Below are 23,322 nucleotides of genomic sequence, written 5' to 3'. Positions count from 1 at the left end.
TGATGACCTAATAAATCGACTGATATTCTTCTTTTAGAGTTTTGAAAAGGTTTAAATGGATAATCTGGTGGCAAAGCTGAACACAATTTTTCTTACGCATACTACCAAGCCTTGAGGTAACTTGAGCCTTAAAGAGAGTTGTATTCAAAATATCGGTCTATTCAGCTAGGTGTATTTATGCAGACACTTCAAAGCTAGTTCACTGTTGAGGTAACTACTCGTTAAGCGACCACTCAAACCAGAACCCACGATTTTTTTTTGGATCACCTCACACGTTGTTGTTTCTTGCGTATATTTTGACATAGTTTTAATCTAGGAATAATACAAAATGACAGTTCTAAAGACGATCGCCCAAAATACCTCTCGATGGAAGATTTTGACTGTGAAATCATCTGAGACACCACTAGTTAGCAGACATGCATGGACCATTAAATGCATGAACCATAAAAAGTTCAAAAATGGTCAAAGTTAAGCATTAAAACCATCATTGTAACAACAAAACACCCGATTTTTAACAATAAGTGGATTATTTTTTTTACTTTTTGTTAATTGATTTCGATTAAAGCAGTAGTGTAGTTAAACTTCTACAACAAAGTGTTTAGTCGAGTTAATCAGTTTCTCTTGCAATCATTTACACTGATTTCAAAATCTTTAAACACCCGTTAAATTTTATGTCTTGACCCTACGGAACTCCGTGCAAACCGGTTCTACTATATTTATCTTCGAAAATATTCGGAGTTAAGCTTTGATACTCTGCGATAATACTTTCAGATGACATGGCTATTAAATACAAAAATAAATATTTATGGGAAGATTTGAATAGTTTCGTTCCCTTAATCAAATAAGGCAATTTAGATTATCTTATTATCTTAGAAAAATTGAAATTTGTTCACGAAAAGGTAAATTTGTGTACATGTTTGGTTTATTATTTTAGTCTAGATGATAGTACACATCGACAGTATTATTTTGTAATTGTTTCTTATAATTTAACAATTTGGAATGTACCAGTAAGGCTCAAAAAGTGTTAAGCAATTCTGCATTGTTGGTGTAGGTCGCACTTCGGTTAAAATTTAAGCTAGTTATAGCAATATATCTGTTTACATATACTTGAGTGACTAACCTTGAAAAGAAATATTCCGCTACACAAACGTTGGAAAGCATCTTGAATTGGCGTCAATTAATTTGATCAGTCATAGACAAAAAACCTTTCTTTAATATTTAAAAAGCTTGAAATAAATCTGAACGCTAATTTTTATTTGAACATTATAATGTGCTTTTTGCTAATTTCACATTTCCCGCGAATAAAAAAAAAATGAAAGTCTACGTAGACTTTTGGCGTGGGGGGGGAGGGGGTTTGTAAAAGTCTTCTAAGGTCTACTAGGGGGAGGGGGAGTTAAAATTCTCAAATTTCGGTCTACGTGGTTTATGAACGGTCCCTTGAGTCCTTCTGCATAATAATTATTAGAATGGAATTTGAAGGTCTAAGTAATCAGTATCCAGTGCACTATGCTATATTTCTCCTTCGTGGAGAACAATTTAGGTAAAAACTATTTTTCTTTTTTTTTTACTTCGATTATAGAGGTTTTAACCTTATGGTCATTCGCCTCTTCGGGTTAGAAAAATCTCTTATGAAAAATTTCTAACCCTATGTGCGGGGTCGGGACTCGAACCCAGGTGCGCTGCGTACAAGGCAATCGATTTTACCAATACGCTACGCCCACCCCACTATTTTTCTTTTTTTAAGGAGAAAATTGTTTAAAACCTAAATTAGTTATGGGTCATTCCACGCGAAGTGATCCAGGCACGTGTAATCGACCTTCACGGATTTGAACCAAATTTGGAGGAATTGTTCATCTAGGGCCAATATATAAAAATCCAAATTTTTGTGTCAATTGAACCACCCCTCGGGTCATGGGAGCACCCCCCATTTTGACAAATTGCCAAAACCCTTGATTTTCTTTTGATCATATCTCTGGTTCTATTGACTCTACAATCAAACCGCTAGATAGATTTTGAAGAAAAATTATTCAAGGAGTCTAGAAAAAATATAAATTTTTGGCAGCAGTGCTGCCAACTATGCGATTTTTTCAGTTAAATAATAAAAAATAATTTTTCCCGCAATGCATATATTTCAATTTTGAAAATTCTAATTCCATCGTGTTCCTCAGACATTTTTACATAAGAAACACTTATAATCACAATATAATTTGAGCGGATCCTGAGATACACCGTTTTGAAGGGAAAAACTCGCAATTTCCCATTTCAAAAACAAATGTTCGCCTCTGTATTCACGCCGTTCGTTTCCTTATCTGGTTTAAAACACGCATTGGTTTCATCGCCAGACTTATCTTGCTCTTGTAGAAGCATTCCATAGTTGACCGCACTAGGATTCCATGGTACGATTCCACATTTAAGGAAACCATTTTCTATAACGATTTTTGAATTCTTCATGTCATCAACCGCTTTTTTACCATTTTAAGCAATGGTACAATTTCATGCTTCGGCAATGGTTCTCCAGCGTGAAAAGTTCGATATTCGATTAAACGTTTATTCCATTGGACTATCAAGGGTCTAAAAAATGATACGTCCAACGGCTGGAGTATATGAGTTGCGTTGAGGAACAAGGAAATTAGAGTGATCTGACTTGAACGACAAAATTCAACAGTCTCGTACGAAACATGTGAAGTATGGCCATCAACTAAAATAATTATCGGCAGAGGCATCCCGGTTTTGGTCACCCAAGGAACAAAAACCTTCCTCAAATAATCCAAAAATGTTTCTTGTGTCATCCATCTTGTGTCATCATGTCATCATTGATTCCGCCCGACCGCCCAGCCGGTGGGTGCATTCCGCGCGATTTCTGCCGGCAGCCGTTGTTTGTACGGGAAGAGAATCAACGGTGGAGCCAGAGTACCAGCAGCGTTGGCAGTACGGTATAGCTTTCTTTTTCCGAGTTTCCATTCCTTGTGTGGACATATTTTTCACCTGTTTTTGCGAACACCTGCTCTTTCGTCGGAGTCATTCTAACTGCTGATTCGTCCATATTGAACACACACACCCACTCAGGGGTCTCGAAAATCTGCTGTATTTTTGTTTGTTAATAAAGTAATCCAATTCGTTGAACCAGTTCCTGATATGCTGTTCCGTAACTGCAGTGCGTTGTTTCGAAAGAGCACATGATATGTGACGAGAAATTTCAGGATGACACCGGAGAAATAGCTTAAGCCACTTACGGCCGGGAATTCCTGCTGCGAATGGCTTAGGTTTACCGGATAATCGTAAAAAGTACGCAACTGAAATTTTTAATCGTTGAGCATCAACTGGAAAGCCCGATTGTCCCGCCATGCAAATCCATTCGATAATTGATGTCTCCTCCTCCAAGGTCAAAACAGTAGGTTTCCCCGGTGAACTCACCTTTTGTAGTTTCAGCTTCCTACGAATGGTGGCCTCTGGAACACCAAACGAAACAGCAGATTTTCGTATAGATTCACCTCTTCGTACACCCAAAACTCGGCCGTAATACCTTTACGGTAATAAGAAAAAAATGCTCTAATAGCAAGACGTTTCATGCTAAAACGGTCACAACAAAAAATTCCTCAAACGGCAATACCAACACATTCAAATCTTCTCTGCATCGCACTCATGTTTCATCAATTCTTATTCAATAAATGTTATCGCGTCGGATTGTCTGGAAGTGTGTAGCACTTCGCTTGTCATTGTATTGCGCATCAAGTGAAGTGTACACTATGTGGACAAAGACGAGATTCGATTTTCTCTACACGACACATTCCGTATTTGAAGATTGGCCCACACTCGGCTAGCTTCAAAACACAGTCAGAAAAAACGACTATGAATAGTGGTGGGGTATTTCGGCTGGTGTTAAATTGAAATTTCTTTTCTATCACGGACGTTAACAGCAAGGTAGCGACTGCACAAAACATGAACAGTCCTTCCCGTCATGTACGGGAAGCAAGACCTATGGTTTGGATCCATGTATCCGAACCGAGGGTCCGGATCCAGACACTTGTCTGGATCTAAGCACCAGGTCTGGGTCTGGTTCAGATCCGGACTTGGTAAGGGGAAAAGGGGATGGGCTAGATCCGGGTACTGGTCCGGATCCGGGTACTGGTCCAGATCCGGGAACTGGTTCGGATCTGGGCACTGGTCTGGATCCGGGAGGTCTTGATTTGGAGACTGGTCCGGATCTGGCAGCTAGGCCGGACTTTTTATTCCACTATCCAACCTACCCAGTAAAAAATCCGTAATTCTGGCTGGTTTCTGCCAATATTGGGGCAGATTCCAGCCTGAATTTGGTCAGAGATCCGCCAGGATTCCGGTTGGTTATATATTACAGTTACAGATATTTCAAATGGTGTCTTTGTGGCGAGAATGCGGATAGACCAACCCATTCCCTCCTACCTTACCCTGCAGTACAACACAGAAGGGGGTGATACCATTACACAGCGAACTCTTTGTACATATCAAGGACAAACTAATACGTGCCAGTTTTGTAAACAAACGGCACATTACGGACAACCCTGCCCAGAAAGAGCTGAGGAAAGCTCATCTCCAGAAAGATATGTCAACACACAGGCTCCAATATCTTTACCTGAACCAAAAACGGTTGCCAAATTTGTGGCTGTTGTTCAGGCAATAATGACAACTGCTAAAGCTGCGTCAAGTACTACAAATTCAACAATTATTGCCATTATTATTGAAGAAGCTACCACCAAGGATGGAGTGTTCACATTCATGACCCGCAAGGGCAAGAAGCCAGGAAGAACATCTGATCGCGAGTATCATGGCAGTAATATAGATGATGATACGGACGAAAACAACAACGAGACAGACATGGATAACCCCGAAGTTGGCGAAGGAAGGCACAACTTCCCGACGCGAAAAGAGATCTCCGCTCGCAATAGCAAGTTGCGCGCACGGGATCTTGCAGGCTCAAAATAAAATTTATTGTTATTTTTATTTTTTTATTTTATTTTAGCTTAGAGGAGCCATGGGTCTTTTATATATTTACAAGAAGTAAAAATATAAAAGACCAATGGCTCCTCTAAGCTAACGTATTGAGCCGTGTCCAATAAACGAATTAAAAAAAAGCTGAATCTGTGGAAAAACACAAATAATACTTACTGTTGGATCGAAATCAATGATATTATCACAAACCAGGCTTGTTATTTGCTCACACAATGTGCCACAAAGAGCGAAATACACCGATGAAAAATAGAGCCACACAAAAACACTGCGATGTGCAGAACGACCGCACAAAGAGAAACTTGAAAACGAAAAAGAGAAAGATCTGTGCACCAAGAGCTGCACAATTTCGATTAAAGAGTCACCTTGAAGAGTCACTTTTTTGTGCCTCCCCTCACTGGCAAGTAGGTAGGAAGGCGAATCAAACTACAATGCAGATAAAGTTTGACAGGAAGAACGTTTTTAAAACGTTTTTTGATTGCCTTCTCTACCTCCGTGCGCGTGGGACCAAGATTCACATTAAAGAGCCTCTTTATTTCTACTCTTTGAGGAGTGCAGCCAAGGAGTGGAATGTACGTATGGGAGCAACACACATCGGAGTGAAGAGGTTTAATGTGAAAGAGAAGAGCGGTGGATCGCATGAAAAGTGCAAAGAGCGTTCTTCTCTTTTTTTGCTCTGAGGTGCATTAAATCCCTGTCACAAACAAATCGATTTTGCACGTGAAAACTAGTGAATAGTAATCAACTTATTCCTTAGCACTGGTGCTACGGTGGAGATAAAATGACGCATTTGACAGATGATATTTTCGATTTGTTTGTTTCTTACGCTTATTAGCAATCCGCAGGTTTTTTTTGTTATGAAAACGTTGCGTAAGTGTGAACGAAAGACTGAGAGTTAATTTTAAGTGGTGCAATTCAAAGTAAAAAGGAGTTAAGATCGAATGGATTGAAAAGTGCGTCAAGTTTGGACCTGCGTCAAGTATGGTGCATCCACGGTACTTCCTGTTTCGGTTATAACGGTGTTATCATAAATCTTCTTAACATTTTTTTAAGTATCCCGGTTCATGACATTATACTTTGACTAAATGACATAAATAATCAACCCTTCGTGTTAACCTGACCGTCTCCATTTTCATACTTATGATTCAACTATATTCTGCAAGACAGAAAAAATCGAATTCTGCAACCTCAATCCGCTGCTTGCTGCAACGCTCAATCGACTACTGTTCAGTATATCCTTTGGATGATTATCACTGTGCCCACAAATCATAAGTTCATCATTACAGATAGCCTATGGTTTATGGAGGCCCTCCGTTCGATGAAACGTGGAAAGCTTTCCCCGTATTTCCTGGGTTAAATATTGAAGCTCCTGAGTTCTCTATCTAAAAACCGTGCCATATTATCGGAGTCTGGCCTCTTTTACATTGCTACATTCCGGGTAATGAGTAGGCGGAAACTTTAGCTCAGCTGGGCGCATTATTTGTGAAGAACCAATTAGATCAACGAATTTTTCAGTATTTCTCGTCAGAGGTCGCTCGAAAGTTGGCAAATCTCATCGAGGGATGGGAACTTAGAAAGGTGGAAGTATTCCATTATTCCAAAGGTATCGACGAATCCTCTGGTTTATTAAGCTCGTAAAGAGCGGTTTTTGCGCTTGTGGCAACGGTTATTGCGACATGGAACATGCTGTTTGGTCGAAGGTCGAGTAGTATGCTGCTAAATCTCAGCTAAACCAGTTGGTTCCTCGATTTGAACGAACTCTTGAAACTCATAATATTCCTATCAATAAAATCTGCTCCAAGAATCTTCGCAGCCGACTCTGAGTGAATTGGACAATTACAGAGCAAGTGATACAATTGATGTCAACTAAGACTGCTTCCTGTCTGGAGCTCAAACATACGGCGAGTTGCTTGAGACTTACGCCTTTCCTTCTGAATCATGAATCTTTTAGTTTTAAGTAAGCTTAAACATAAATTTCGGCGCAATGCGCCGTGTTAAACAAATATATTAACATTACTATACCACAATACAAAACAAATACCTCTCGATCATGAATTTCTCGCAATTCTATTCGAAACAAACTAAGCTGTAGTTAAATAAACTTATGCATTTGTCCAGTGTAAATGTAATACGTGTCTTTAATATTACAATGATCCATAGTGCTTCATTTCATCCATTAGGATAAGGATCCGTTATATTCAAGGGATGGTTTAAAAACTGTGTTGTTCCTCGATTTTACGTACCTTAACGTGACGTGAACCTTACGATCTAAGCGCTGTAAACTGATGGAACACATCTAGTATGTGCGGATCGATATCCGATGTGAACAAAAGACTCTCCAGCGTGCTGCTGTATTTCTGGACTTGTTCGTGGTGCTGAAATGACACACATAGTCAATATTAAATCAACAGATAGATATCTACTCCCGTAAGAGCTACTTACCAACATAAACACTTGCTGCAGCCTTCCAACCGTCCAGCGATACCAATCTGTATCATAGTCCCGACCGTCTGTGTCACATTTGACCAGATGTTCTGACAAGATCATAATGAACCGCTGGAAGATGATCAAAAACAGCCGTTTCTGATCGACGTATGCTGCCTCCAGTTTCTCCTCCATCCGCTCCACTTGTTCTTCCGTCGGTTTATCGGCATCGTCCCCGGCGGTCTTTTTACGACGACGTGGAACAGCCACCGCACCCGCTACAACTTCTTCTTCCGATTCGCTCGACGAGGATTCGGCATTTCGATCCAGTCTGTCCTTGGCGTCGCCCAGCTCTTTGCCTATAGATAGATAACCAGGATGTTACATGTCTCGCTTTCAAAGGTTTGCTTGTAATTAACTTACTCAGTTTAGCGACATGTTGGTTCATCTTTTTGATAGTCAGATGTAGAATCTCCCACAGATACATCTTGGTAAACTCGCCAACCATTTCCTTTGAAAAGACCCATGTTGCAACAGCCGAGCATTCGACGATCTGTGTCTTCAGAAGTTTGTCGATTATTACCACCATCATCTGCTGGTGATCTGCCCATAGCTCAAAAACATTGTGTAGGATGCAGATTTGCGCTTCCTCGGTTTCAGCTAGTGACTGTTCGGGATGAAAAAACTTATTAAATTATTTTAAACATATTACAACAAACTAACCTTAAACACGTGATGAAACTTGGAGATAGCTGCGAAGGTGTGAGAGAAACTTTTCGAACCCAGATTAAGCAACGTCTGTACGAACACGTCGATTTTTAGCGGATTGAATGTCGATTCGACCATATCGTTCTCGGATGTCTCACGTGGATTGGGCAAATCCTTCAGCTCGTTCAGCACATCCTCCGGGGTGCACTTCTGACGGATGGCGACCACCAATTTGTGGGCAGTGGCTGTCCCAGGGAGGGAAGCTGAAAATATGTAAGTAGCGTAACTGGTTTTAGACAAATATCGAGTTGGTAAATATGTACTAAAAGGCATTGTTTTTATATTGAGCATTTCAATCATTCAATCAATCCAATAAACATAACAGAAAAGTTATTTGTAAAAGTGAAAACATGTTGCACTATCCATCGATCTTCTATTGGATCTGAGCACAAAGCGCACATCACTTCGGGGAAAAACGAGCGGTGCAGTAGGGAGGTGATTCCAACGGTAGCTATGAGCAGTTACGAAGAAGAAAGTACGCCTCACTTTTACTACAAGATCCTATGCCACCGCGGTGTAGAGCATTAACGCCATCGAGAAGGTAAATGCGCAATCAGAGAAAATAACTATTCACTTATACACCTTGCGGTCCATGAGGGATACAAGGTTCTGTTCACGGAATAATCAAATTAATGGAAATAAACCTCTTTCTTGTTTTAGGTTTTTCATGGGAGGACACAATATAAGCACCAATCATCAGTGTCTAGCAGACGTTGGTTAAAATCTTTTTAGCCGACTTTTACAGCGTACTAGAATTAAAGGAGTTTTAAAAGCAGGATCAAAAGAGGATTCAAAACATTTGGCACTAAAATCAAATCCGTTTTCAAGCAGGTGACTCGTACTGCATGAATTAAAATAAAAAAAAAGAAAAAAGCGAACGAAAACTATTAAGCTGAAAGGATCACTTAACCGAGTGCATTTGAATAAAATTCATATTTTTCAAAAGCGCTGATAGATATGGGTCATTCCATGCGAAGTGATCAATGCACGTGTAATTGACCTCCACGGATTTGAACAAAATTTAGAGGAATTGTTCATCTAGGGCCAATATATAAAAACCCAAATTTTTGTGATAATTGAACCAAATTGCCAAAACCCTTGATTTTCTTTTGATCATATCTCCGGTTCTATTTACTCTAGAATCAAACCACAAGATGGCTTTTGAAGAAAATTGTTCAAGGAGTCTATAAAAAATATTATTTTTTGCCGACAGTGTTGCCAACTATGTAATTTTTTCAGTTAAATATTAAAAGTTAATTTTTCTCTCAATACGTATATTTTAATTTTGAAAATTTTAATGCCATCGCGTTCCTCAGACATTTTTACATAAAAAACACTTATCATCCCAATATAATATGAGCGCATCCTAAGATACACCGTTTTGAAGAGAAAAAACCGCAATTTCCCATATAAAATCACAAGCGCACAACACTAAAAAACCAACTTGAGTATTCTGAGTTCAAACATAATTTTTCGTGAAGTAGACGAGAAATGATAAAAAACTACGTATTTGGTTTGCTTCTAGCAGATCAGGGTCGATTTTTATGATAGTTTGAAGATTTTCTCAATTTTGGCCAATAAAAATGGATTTTTATATGAGAAAACCGGAGTTTTTCCCTTCAAAACGGTATATCTTAGGATGCGCTCGTATTATATTGGGACGATAAGTGTTTTTTATGTAATAATGTCTGAGGAACGCGATGGCATTAAAATTTTCAAAATTAAAATACACGTATTGAGAGAAAAATTAACTTTTAATATTTAACTGAAAAAATTGCATAGTTGGCAACACTGTCGGCAAAAAATAATATATTTTCTAGACTCCTTGAACAATTTTCTTCAAAAGCCATCTTGTGGTTTGATTCTAGAGTAAATAGAACCGGAAATATGATCAAAAGAAAATCAAGGGTTTTGGCAATTTTCCAAAACGGGGGGTGCTCCCATGACTCGAGGGGTGATTCAATTGACACAAAAATTTGGATTTTTATATATTAGCCCTAGATGAACAATTCCTCCAAATTTTGTTCAAATCCGTGAAGGTCGATTTCAAGTTTGCATATTTTTTGATCACTTCGCGTGGAATGACCCATATTTTTTCGATAGTTGTCGTACTACAGCTAGGGTCTCGAAAAGGCTCTTAGTCAGAATCACTCAACTGCAGACAAGGCGGAAAATGACAACCACTAAAACGCTGCTTAAGACCAATTGCAGCGGGCCATGATTCTGAATGTGATATTCATTGTATGGTTCAGATATGTGCGGGCGTGGGGTACTTCACTATCGCGTGTATCATCGCGAGGGACTCGAGCGCTTGTGCGTTAAGCTGTTCGATCTAGTGCGGGTTTGTATGCCGTGTGTGTTTCGCATGTATAAATTAGATTTTTAAACCATTTGTCCATTCACATATTCGCGTGTGTTCTTGGATGATCGCACAGGGACAGTAAATCTGATACTTAATTTTCGGTGTGCGCTTCAGATGCTAGAAGAGAGTGAGTTCTTCCATTTCACTAGAGTTCCCGATCATGTCGCTAGGTTGTCTGGTGAATATGAGCGTCATTTTTTGATTGGTCCAACTGATGGCATGAGTATAGGCTGCTTGCTAGGATCGAGGGTAGAGACTTCCGGACGTTATCGATTCATGATCGCGCGAGCGGTGGGTTAATGCTTGAGACCACGTTTGTAAATTTATAGGTCCGAAAACGTTCACATAATTACCGGGGTGTTTTAATGTTACTGAGATTGCGGGCGTATGTATGGATGATTGCTATTGCACGTTCGCGTTTGTGTTATCGTAAAGACCCCGAACGTTTGAACGTTTAAAATGGGAGAGATTGTGAGTGTATTTGAGAGTATATGCAATTACGATAAAAATGTGGGTATTGTATTTCTCCGGAATACATGTCGTTGCAAGAGACGGAGGAATCCTTTGCATCTTCACATGCATCACAGTAAGGGTAATGGTGTTAGTAAATGTGCCAATAGTGTTATCATGTAACATCAATTGATGTACTAACATATCAAAAATGGCAATGCAGGATTTTGCTTATATTGTGTTTATTAAAATTTTAAGAATACTTTGATTTTAATATGTACAATACGAATTTGGTTGTCATTTGACCATTCCGCATCTTGTTGAAATCCTTTCCTCACCTTTTGCATATCTTATTGTTAAAGAGACTCAAGTTCATCTTAGTGTTATGAGACCACAACCACAGCTTGGTGCCACCAGACCTACTGATGTGCGTGCTATGAATTATTTGTAAACTATTCAGATTTATGATAATGTCCAATGGAAAAACAGTTCGAAATATGAATGAATTCAACAGGAACGACCATGTGATAAATCGTACTAGATAGAGCAGGATTTTATCGCGTAGTTGTTAAGGTTAAACTCATTTATATTTTGATCTGTTATTCCGTTGAACATTACCACAAATTCAAAATCAACGATTTGGCTCTTACGTCAAAACTTAAAAATGAATTGTATAAAGTAAAATATTACATTTTGGAAAATAAACAAAATATTGAATAGTTTAAGCTTCCTTGAACGTCTTTCGACTCGGTGGGTAACTTTGAATACATTTTTTTTTGATTTTTGAGACATACCAGCGGACAAAATACATTTAAACGTTATTCCAATTCAAATGCCCAAGAAAGCCCACCATCTTATTAACAAAACACCTAGTTTATAGATGTGTGATTAGAAAAGCGAATTAATATTTCTTAAAAACATGATGCTTATTAATTCGAAACGTATACATGTCAATATTATTTGTCTTTGACCCCTGAAATCAGACCTTATCCGTCTCCATATAACACAAGAAAAAATTTTTTGCTTTAGAAATATATAGAAGACATGTATGGAAAGGACAGCTCATGTTAAAAAGAAGGAAACATTCACGGAATGTCGGAACTAATAACTACAAACATTGTGTGTTCAAGAATAAATAAATAGGACTACATTTAAGACAAATTAATTACATTCATTCCTAATAAGTTGATATTTGCGTATTTCGATGATTCAGTCAAATAATCGTTTCGGAAAAATAGCATTCGTCTATGTACAACTGTCGTCCAAAAAGCATTCTAAACACAAGCTTTCGAGCTAATCTTTCATTCGTCAAACAACCCTGTCAGACGAATGACATTCGGCTAACTGACCCATTCGGGAACTTGGTAGATAGCGTACGCCTAACTACATTTGGCCGTTACCAGAATAAATAGTCTTACCCGGTACTTAGGTAAAGGAGACTACCTTGCCATTACAAACAAACTCAACGGCTCAGGTAACATCTTCAACGTGTATTGGATTTTCGGGCACGATATAAGTAAAACAGATGTCTTGTTTTGCTAATAATGGGCAACTCTTCGATGTTTCAATTCTCCACGAATCCCTCTAATGCTTATTTTATAGAGCTCAAAAGTTTATTAGATCATATATGACACATTTGGCACATCTCGGGCAAAAGTGTGGCGAATAATAACTGGCGCTAAAATGATTAAATAAAATATTCAGGATCAGAATGGTATAGAATACCTATTTTTGTGGCAAGAAAATATTAAGTGGATTCCTAACAGATGATGGGAACATAGTCATTTTCTGATTCGGACCATTGGATGATGAAAAATCGGTAATTTAACAACACCTGGTTGACACCCTAACGATCGCGACTACTGCCTTGGAAATTGATGTTTGACGCCATTATAAAATCCAAGAAGGTGGATCTGTTACCACAAAATATTGAAAATCATCATCTATATTGGTGTCGTTTGAAAGGAGCTGGTCAGTAGATAACGAAAATTGATGATAGATAACTTTAGATACACCTGCTTGATGGCAACTTCCTTTTATCACAGAATACTGAAAAACATCAAAAATATGGGTGTCGCTTGAAGGATGGTAGTCAATAGATTAAAAAAAATTGATGATTGATGTGTTTTGAAATGCAAGATGACGGGTTTCGGTTAACATAAAACACTTAAAACCATCATCAGTAAACTTTCCACTAAAGCATAAGAGCCCCAGTGGATTCTTGTTAAGTTATCTTGGAGTTATGTTGGATTGTATTCACAATTCACCATGGACAAATAAGGCTTCCAAAAATATCAAGAAAAATATCAAAACATGGTTGTCCTATCCGTAAAGCTTCTTGATCAGCAGTTTCATATGGGACTCTTCTGCTTTAATGGGCAGTATGGATGCCATTTAAAAAGAGGTCATTAGATAACCAAAATTGAGGATTGACGCCATTTTGAAACCCAAGATCAGGCTGTCGATCAGCACAAAAATTGGAAATGGTGATTAATATGGGTGTTACTTAAGAGGTAGCGCGCAGTGGACAGAAATTGATGATTGATGACATTTTCAGCTTCTAAATGGCGGTTTGAGTTTTCAACAAAACACTGGAAAGCATCATCCATATGAGTGTCACTTGAAAAGGGTTTGGCAATAGATGATGGAAATTAATGATTGACGCCATTTTGAAATCCAATTTGGCAGCTTTCGGTTTCTCCAAAATACAACAGACCATAGGTGCTACTTGAAAAGGGGGTCGTTAGTAAATGAATGATGATTGACGACTTTAAAACCAAAGAATGCGGCTTATGGTCAAAACAAAATTCTGAACATCTTCATCAATACGGGTACCATGAAAGAAATTGATGATTGCGGCAAAATACTAAGCAAGCTGGTAATGGAAATCGAAGTCTATTTGAAATTCAAAATGGCGCGTTCCGCTTACCATATGATATTAGAATCCCGTATGAAATTGGGCGCATTTGGCCGGGGAAAGTTAGTGAATGACGGGGGTCGATGTTTGAAACTAGTTGGAAATTCCGGTTACCGTACAACAATGGCAAGCAGTATGAAAATGTCCTTTGAAAGAGGGAAATAAATAGACGATGGTACGAAAAAGACTCTATATCTCTAAACTGTCTGTGATATACTAGTAACCAAATTCTACAACAGAGAATTTGATTGGCAGCACAATAACTGAAAAACATGGGGCGACCCTGAATCCTGCTATACTAGTTGTGAAAATGTGCTTCCTCGAATAAATAACCAACATCTTAATGGCGTTTCTAATACTCATTAAATCCGCAGCACGCAATCAAACACATTTCTAGCAGTGTGCAACTGCATGAACGTGTTAAATGATTTTGGGAATGCGGTTCTGTTCGCACCGCAATGAGAGCTACAAGAATGGCAGGAAAGTAGGGAAATCGGAGCTAATTTCCGAAAGCACATATGATGCTTGCATTCGTGGATATTCACTGTTTTCTCGAGCACATCGTTTCTGATTAGTGTTTTGTGACAAGCGTGAAATTCATGGATTTCAAAATGGCGTCAATCATCAATTTTCGTAATCAACTAACCACCTCTTTTAAAAGACATTGATATTCATGAAACTTTTCTTTGAGTAAAGTTCCGTGATTTGAGCATTTTTAAAACGTTGCGGAAGCAACCATTCTTCTATCTTATCAACGAGAAAAAAAGATTTTTTACTCAAGTTTTAGAATGAACGCGGTTTCGGATTATTGGTTTTACCCGGAATTTTAAAATGACGCAATTTTTAAAAAACGCGTAAAACCGCGTCAATTCACAAAAACAGCGTAAAATAACCACAAGAAATGTGCATTTCTTTAATCAACCATAATGTTATTTCTATCGGTACTAATTTCTTTCTACATCCACCGTAAAAAGAATATTGGTTTATCTTGCACGGCAAAGATCATCTAACATGTTCGATAACTATAATTGGCATTAGTGTTGGTTGAATTTCCTTCGAATCACTGGGCATCTAACTCAAACAAATTACACCGATCTGAGGAAGCGATTCGTCGTTTCCAAGATCCATAATGAATCGTTGTGTGAAACATTAAACATTCTTCCAGGTGCCAGTCCCAGTCATCACACCGAAGGTCAAAATAGTGGGCAACTAGCAAGATCACATATACCCCCACCATCCAAGCGAATGGATCAGTTCATTTGTAAGTATGAACACACATCCACCCACTAGTCATGAAGACATCCATTCCAGCAAGAATGGGCCAAACCAGTCGAAGGCCACAGGTCGAATGCAAAACCCGCTTCATCTAAAAAAGACTACGTGTACCTGTTTCTAAATTTTTATAAGACCTATTACATCGGAGATCATTAATTGGTTGATAATAGGAAACTTTGGCCATAGTCTCACTCAGATGTAACAATTCGTATTTTTTCTGCGAATTAAAATCCCCAGGTATCATTCTTTTTCCCCCTTTTTTATTAACGACTATAGAGTCATTTTTTAACTGTTGACTGGAAGGTGTGAAATATATTTTTCAATATTAAGAGCCATAGTGCTCAAGGAAGAGCAAGAACTTGAGAAGAAAGTTTAGAAAATCGTGGTTCGGGTCATATGAGCAAGCTTAGAGTTTCCCGGCGACTTAATCCTTTTGTTTTCTACCGCAGAAGTCAGGATATTTTGGTATTTGAACTACGCATCAACTGAGTCTGCGGCATGTCCGGTCAAGCATTAAATGACTTAGTACTCCATGTTGTCGTAACCGACCAACTTTTTTTACCTTGATTCATTTTTTGACCGGCGATGGACAAAATTCCAACATCGCAAAAATAGCTGCCACTCTAATAGTTATACATATTATATGATTTGATGGCCGGAAGAGTAAATAAGCAAATCTCCCCGTGAATAAAAACAAAAATTACACCGAAATGGAATAGATCTATTTTCAAAAATCAAAAAATAATACAGTGAAAGTCGAACTGAAAAAACCTTAATTCTTTTCCAAAAAGACAAATGATAATCCCATATTGAGAACGCATACCTTACATGATCACATGCAATTATAGCTTCTGTGATTGCATGTAAATCGCATTCATTTGAGTCGTTATGTTTTGAGCAGATTGCCTTCTGATTCGATGAACAAGGCTCGATGGAATTTTGAAAAGAGAGATTTCAACTCAACAAAATATGTACTCATACTCGGTAATGTGATCATATCAAATAAAAGTAATAATACATACAGAAAACATAATCAAAATCCATGCTGCATTTTCGATATAGCTCAAACGATTTTTTTTTCTCATATTATACAACTGCTTCCAAGTTCACAACACAAATTAACCCCTTTAAACCGGTATTGTCGCTGTTCGTCATACACGAAGTGGTACGGATTACAAATTAAATTACAAGTGTAATTGCACAATTTCGCGCTACCTGGTTGCTTCGCGCCACCGCTTATATCCGCTTTTTTTGGAACCACAACAATAGTTCACGAAAGCAAAACGCGCAAGCAGCAATGTGTCATAAATGCAAACAAACACCTTTTTAGTGCAGGTAGTAAACCTACCCGGACTGAGCGTGCCACAACCTGGACAGATACAATAGGACCCCAGGCCTATAACCATCATCCGCTGACTGCCGCTCGAAATGAGCGTGATCGATGTAAACAGACATAATTTTCCGCTGTTTTAATTTCCCCTGGTCGTCGCATAAATCCAGCTTGCATGCAAGCATGTGCACTTTTTCATCTATACTTTGTAGCACCGTTCGGAATGTTTTTTTTCATATCATTTGGCATAATTCACTCAAGGCCGTTGTTGCTGTTGTTATTGGTGGTGGTGGTGCGGTTTGTAATCAATTTCGCAACACACAACCAGCCACGGAATGCTCATAGGATCGATTGGTGGCCGTTCACACCGCACGACTGCCGTGAGGATTGCACTCGCAATGGAAATAGCTCAGGATTCAAAGACCTCGTCCGTTGTGAACTGACCAGGTAATTGGTGCACTGCTTGACTGAGTGGGGGTGCGAAATGTTTGGGAGATATGTTGATGATATGGTTTAATAAACGCACAATAAATTGGAAAGTTGGTGGACATGTGATGTGAGCGGGAGGCATTTGATTGAAGGATGTAACTCAACATAAGAAAATTAACCTACAAGGTTTTGATGAATTATTTTTAAACTGGTACATTCGATGTTGGTATTAAAATAATTATTAAATATACATAACAAGATGGAAAGTTGTAGGAAAATTTTCTTTTAATGGAACTCATATTATAGAAAAGATTGATGGGATAATTCAACGATCGCCAGATAAGTATGACAGAACAAATATAATTTCATTTACTATGCCGTGTATTGTCTGTTCATAAGTTCATGAAAAATTATAAACCACACATGATGTTAATTAAATGGTGGCCAAGCTGCTGAAATCAAGCTATGGCAGTTTTGTTGGTTTCGTTGAGTTACTGTGATTGTTTCCTGAACATGTTTAGATTTTTATGATTATAGTTCATACTTTTGGGACGCAAGTTTTTATTTATTATTTTCATGAATTTGGGAGGTTAGTCACGATTGTAGTAAATTCTACGTAAGCTATCAGATTTTTCTAGCAGAGTATTGTGATACGGTGGCTATGGTCCACTAGGACCATGATTACAGTCCATTATTTTTCTCCGAAAAAAAACCAGTCTATAGGACGTGTGGCATCCGGCAGGTTAAAGTGTATAAGCAAGCGATCGATCCATTCGGTTCCCGCTCTTATATCGTAAGAGGCGACTGAGAACAGGAGATATGTCAGTCGCGCACGGAATACCATCAGTCTTACTCTGGCCTTGTCAAGCGATCTCTTGTTAGATTAGCATAAAGTTATCTTCAGTATAAACGTACAGCAACTGAGGATCTATCCCGTCTTGTGCAGATAGAAAAAGTTTCCATAGCATTGGTTCAAAGACCGTATAAATTCTCTATTCTACGTTGTAAAGCTACTGAACCCCATTTTCGTAGCTTTCAATGAAAGTGGCGTGACAAATCCACGTGAAGTATCTCGTGCATGGGTACTTGTGAATATTGCTATTGATGCATGTCTTATCTCCGACTTCACCACTGGATATATTTGTGCTGTCACAGTCAGTATGCCTTGATAACATTAACAGGAAATATGGCAATTGTTCGGCATATTTACCGCATAATGAATCATCACCTTCTAATTATTTCAGAAGGTTTGTATCATACCGAATGGGTTTTTACTCGTAAAATACATTTATGCAAGTCTTAAAATTCGAGGTAACACAAATATCAATATGAGAGGCACTGAAATGAAATACTGAAGCAACACAAATTTGCATATACTCAATAGAGCAAATCGCCCAACATTTCCACGGTCTGGCAGGGAAGAAGTGTTAAATATAACCTCTGCTCTGACATTATTACGCATGAGTTGACATACTGGCTCGTACCGAAAGAGTTCGTTTCGTCGTTATCTAGTCATAAGTACAACATTTGGTCATAAAGACATCTCCCTAGATATCGTACTCTCAAATCTATTGGGCTTAGTGACTACGGGTCTTACGGGTATTTTCACCGACTGAGTCTCCAAGACTTGGACGCGGTCGTGGATAAAACAAACTCACTCAGAATAGTAGCTTTTTCGTGTCGAATTATATGTGCTTCTAACGAAACCCTTTGGTGGAATACCGAAATTGCTGGAATTACACTAAACACCAACGAATGTCTTTGAGTTATTTTCAGCTGGTTCTGTTTCCCGGGCTTTTCTCATAAAGTTATGACAATCGAATCGATCAAATAGGCCCTTGACGATTTTGCTCCGTATAAGACTCCGGGAAATATAAATAAAGCACAAGATTCGTTCTTGGGCTGCATCCCAACTTGCCAACCATTGGCGTAGCTTGCAAACTTTTTTTTTTCGAGAGTTGTCCTACTGGAGCTGTAGAGCTAGGTTCTCGGAAGGGCTCCCTGTCAGAATCACATACTACAATTTGCAGACGAGACAGACAATGTCGCCCAATAAAACACTGCAATAGGCCAATTGTAGCGGGCCGTGATTTTGAATGTGATATTCATTGTACGGTTCAGGCATGTGCGGGCGTAGGGACTCGCGATCGCGTGTATCATCGCGAAGGGCTCGAACATTTGTACGTTAACGTGCTCGATCGCGTTTGTATGTCGCGTGTGTCAACGTGTATGAACTTCGCGTGTATAAGTTCTATTTCATAACCGTGTGCCTTTCGCGTATTCGCGTGTGTTCTAGAATGATCGCGCGCGGACCGTGAATCTGATACTTAATTTTTTGTGTACGGTTCAGATTCCAGAAGAAAGTGGGTTCTTTCATATCATTAGAATTCCCATTCATGTCGCCGTAGAACGCGTGGTCTAGTGGATATGAGCTTTATTTTTTTGGATTAGTCCAACTCAATGAATGGACCTAAATTGCTAGAATGAAGGCTAAAGAATACCGGACGTGATCGATTCATGATCGCGCGCGTTTGCGGGTTCGCGTTTGAGACCGCGTTTGTAACTTCGTAAGTACTAAAATGTTCACACAATTGCCGGAGTGTTATCAAGTTTACGCGATCGCGGGCATAGGTGTGCGTAGATGATCGCGAAGGGCTAAAGCGTTCGTATGTTGACGTGTTTGTCGCGTGTGCTCGCGTGTATGTGACTTCGCGTGTATAAATTCGATTTTGAAACCCTGCGGCCATTCATATATCCGCGGACCGTCATTCTGATCTTTAGCTTTCGGTGTACGGATCACATTCTGACAGGGAGAGAGTTACCCCATATCACTAGAGGTTCCGGTCATGTCGCCATGGAACGTTTTGTCTAGTGGATATGGGAGTTATTTTTCAATTTTATTTTTTTTTTATTAATTAACAAGGACCTAGATTGTTGGTACCGAGGATAGAGACTTCCGGACGATCCCGATTCATGATGGCACGAGCGCGGGAGTTTGTAGGTTGACGCTTGAGATCGTGTTGCTAAGTTTATGAGTGCTGAGATTTTCACCTTATCACCGGGGTGTAATCATGTTTGCGAGTTCGTGGGCGTAGGTTGTTTGGAAAATCGCGAGGGGCTCTAACGTTTGTGCGCTGACGTGATTTTGTAACGTGTATTCTTGAATGGTCGCGCGAACCGTGAGTCTGATAAATTTTCAGTGCGCGGTTAGAATTCTGGCAGAGAGTGGGATCGATTATATCGATAGGGTTCCCGGTCATGTCGCCATGAGACGTGTTGTGTAATAGGTATGGGCGTATTTTCTTAATTGGTCCAGCTGAAGGCATGGACCTAGGCTTCTAGGATCAAGAATAGACTTCCGAACGTGATCGATTCGCAATCGCGTGCGCGAGGGCATTTTTGTAGGTTCCCGCTTGAGACCGCATTTGAGAATGTGTGAGGGTTAAGACGTTCACTATCACCATCTTTGCTGACCCAGCTGAAGGCGGGTGTAGAATGGCAGTATAGGGCTCAAAAAGAAGAAATAAAGGACAATATATGAGAGACGTAATAGATTAGATAGGTACAAGATACAGCTGAATTTATGATCATCACATGAAAGACATACATTAGTACTTCAAACTCTACCAATACTTAAATAGCCAACCACCACACAAAGCAGATCCTTTCTTTTTTTTTAATTTCGCTAGCCGTGCATTGAAGAATGCCTAAAACTCTGACCTAGGCCCCGTCAAGTCTTGTCCGTCATCTGTCCGTCTCGGACTGTCGTGTCTGGGGCTTCCAGGTTACATGCATTCACCAGACGGGACTAGCTTAAATCAGCTTAATTGTGCACTGGTTTGGTAGAATCGAGGCGATCATCGAAATGATAGATCCTACGAGTGAATGCACTTGGCCCAGTCACCTGTCGAGCATTTGTATATTTGCGAGTTTGAATGTTTACGTGTGTTTTTTTTTTTTTTTTTTTTTTTTACAATGGAGAAGACCTTTATATCCTAGCCCAGTACACGTGCTAACGGTAGGGTCCAATCTACCACACGGGGTGCACTGGGGGCGTGTCGGACTCAAATGGTGACCAGCCATTAATACCGACTAAACTCCATTGGGCTCCGCCATCATTCCTCCCAGGAACTACCTCTCGGTATTACTTCTGGGGGGATGGCTGTACTGAATGTACTCATTCACTCTCACTCGCGCGATCATACATCCTGTATGAGGCTTACTTGGGTGCTCTCTCAATCACACTTTGATTCACTCTCAAACACTCCCACATGAGGCTGACTTTTGTGCTCACCTTTTACGTTCCATGCGAGGCTGACTTGTGTGCTCACCTTACTCATTCCTTGCTAGGCTTACTTTTGTGCTCGCCCTACCCATCCATGTGAGGCTGACTTGGGTGCTCACCCTATCACCTGATTCACTCTCAATCGTGCCACTCTATTGTACCTTTGTCACTCCCTCTGGCATCCCATGTGGGACATTTTTCTTAGGCCCCACTTCTGACATACCATGCGAGGCTGACTTTTGTACTCACCTTTTTCATTCCTTGCTTGCTACCAACCTGTGAGGCTGACTTTTATGCTCACCCTTAACATGCAGTGTGAGACTGACTTGGATGCTCACCCTTTCACTCCTCTGCCACGCCATGAGGCATCGATAGCTTAGTTCCAACATACTACGCTACGACCCTCCCGTCTTGGCATGAGGCAGTCCACTTATACGCCTATACACTCACTCTTCTGTCTTGCCTCGGGGTGGCTGGGTTTACCCCTTACGCGGTTGCCATTCGCTGCGCCAACCTACCTCGGCATGAACAGACCATTCACTCTCTTATTTTGCGCTTGGCCTTTTTCGCTCCAACTAACCAATCACTAGTTAGCCGTGCCCGCCGTCTGTTGCTCGGTTCGCCAGATTACCTGTAGCCTACTGGCAATCTGGATGGTAGCAGCCGAGACTGCGTTCCACTTCTCCACCGTTTGACACATCCGCTGGATAAGGGTATCCGGGGTTGTGTCCCAGCCACAGACGTCAAGCATTGCTCTTCTTTCGACGTCGAACCGATGACATACGAACAGTATGTGCTCGGCAGTTTCATCTACACCTGGGCAGTCCGGGCAGACTGGGACCTCCGCGTGTCCGAACCTGTGGAGGTACTGACGGAAACAGCCATGGCCTGACAGGAATTGTGTCAGGTGGAAGTGAACTTCCCCATGGGGTCTTCCCACCCAGCTCGATATGCTAGGTATCAGCCGGTGGGTCCACCTACCTTTCGAGGAGTTGTCCCACTCACGCTGCCATCTGGCGACCGAGGTCACCCTGGTGCGCTCGCGGGCTCCCCTATTTCCACGTAGCTCAAAGCACTCCTCATCTTCCCGAATGACCAGCCCGACTGGCATCATGCTCGCTATCACGCAGGATGCATCGTGTGATACCGTGCGGTAGGCAGATATCACTCTGAGGCACATCACGCGGTAGGTGCTCTCCAGTTTCTGTAGGTAACTGGTTACCCTCAGTGCTCTTGACCATGACGGGCCGCCGTACCTGAGGATAGATACGGCAACGCCTGCCAGTAACCTACGTCTACTGGCGCACACCTTTGAGCTGTTGGACATCATTCTCGATAGTGCCGCAACAGCAGTCGACGCTCTCTTGCACGTATAGTCGACATGGCTGCCGAAGGTCAGCTTGTCGTCTATAATGACTCCGAGAGACTTCAGACTTCGCTGTGAAGTGATCGCGACTTCTCCCACATGGATAACTGCATGTTGTGCCGACTTGCGGTTGTTGACGATAACTACCTCCGTCTTATGATGAGCGAGCTCCAGGCCTCTCGCGCTCATCCATTCCTCCACCGTGCTAATCGCGTGTTCTGCGGTTAGTTCTACCTCAGGAATTGACTCCCCGTAGACCTCCAAGGTTACGTCGTCGGCAAAGCCGACGATCTTGACCCCAGGAGGGAACTTCAGTCTCAGAACCCCGTCATACATGAGGTTCCATAGCACCGGGCCTAGGATCGAGCCCTGCGGGACTCCGGCGGTAATCGGAACCCTTTTCTGACCGGCATCGGTCTCGTATAGCAGTACGCGGTTTTGGAAGTAACTTTCCAGGATCCGGTACAGACCCACCGGTAGGCTAAGCCGGTGTAACGAGAGCGCGATGGCATCCCAGCTTGCGCTGTTGAATGCATTCTTCACGTCAAGTGTCACTAACGCACAGTATCGAATACCTCGCCTTTTTCGTTGGATCGCTATCTCGGCAGTATTTATCACTGAGTTGAGAGCGTCCACTGTGGACTTACCCTTCCGAAAGCCAAACTGGTTGCTTGACAGACCGTCCGTACCTTCCGCGTACGGGGTGAGCCTGTTGAGGATGATCCTCTCAAGC

At 40.6% G+C, this 23,322-nt stretch overlaps 1 protein-coding gene across 1 annotated transcript in view; it reads right to left on the bottom strand.

Annotated features, from left to right (window-relative positions):
- Positions 1 to 7,074: 7,074 nt before the first annotated feature.
- Positions 7,075 to 23,322, bottom strand: part of LOC131685735 (nuclear cap-binding protein subunit 1) — an 88,429-nt gene continuing 72,181 nt past the window's right edge. Inside the window, exons 4-7 of the mRNA XM_058969645.1 lie at positions 8,131 to 8,378; positions 7,831 to 8,074; positions 7,426 to 7,766; positions 7,075 to 7,358 (exon numbers count right to left, since the gene is read on the bottom strand). Of these exons, the coding sequence (XP_058825628.1) occupies positions 7,245 to 7,358; positions 7,426 to 7,766; positions 7,831 to 8,074; positions 8,131 to 8,378 (947 nt within the window). The 3' untranslated portion in view covers positions 7,075 to 7,244. The remainder of the gene's footprint in view (positions 7,359 to 7,425; positions 7,767 to 7,830; positions 8,075 to 8,130; positions 8,379 to 23,322) is intronic.

This window comes from Topomyia yanbarensis, chromosome 2 (assembly GCF_030247195.1).
Source record: "Topomyia yanbarensis strain Yona2022 chromosome 2, ASM3024719v1, whole genome shotgun sequence".
Taxonomy (NCBI): domain Eukaryota; kingdom Metazoa; phylum Arthropoda; class Insecta; order Diptera; family Culicidae; genus Topomyia; species Topomyia yanbarensis.
Note: the sequence above shows the minus strand (reverse complement) of the source record. Positions and strands in the feature narration are given on the sequence as shown.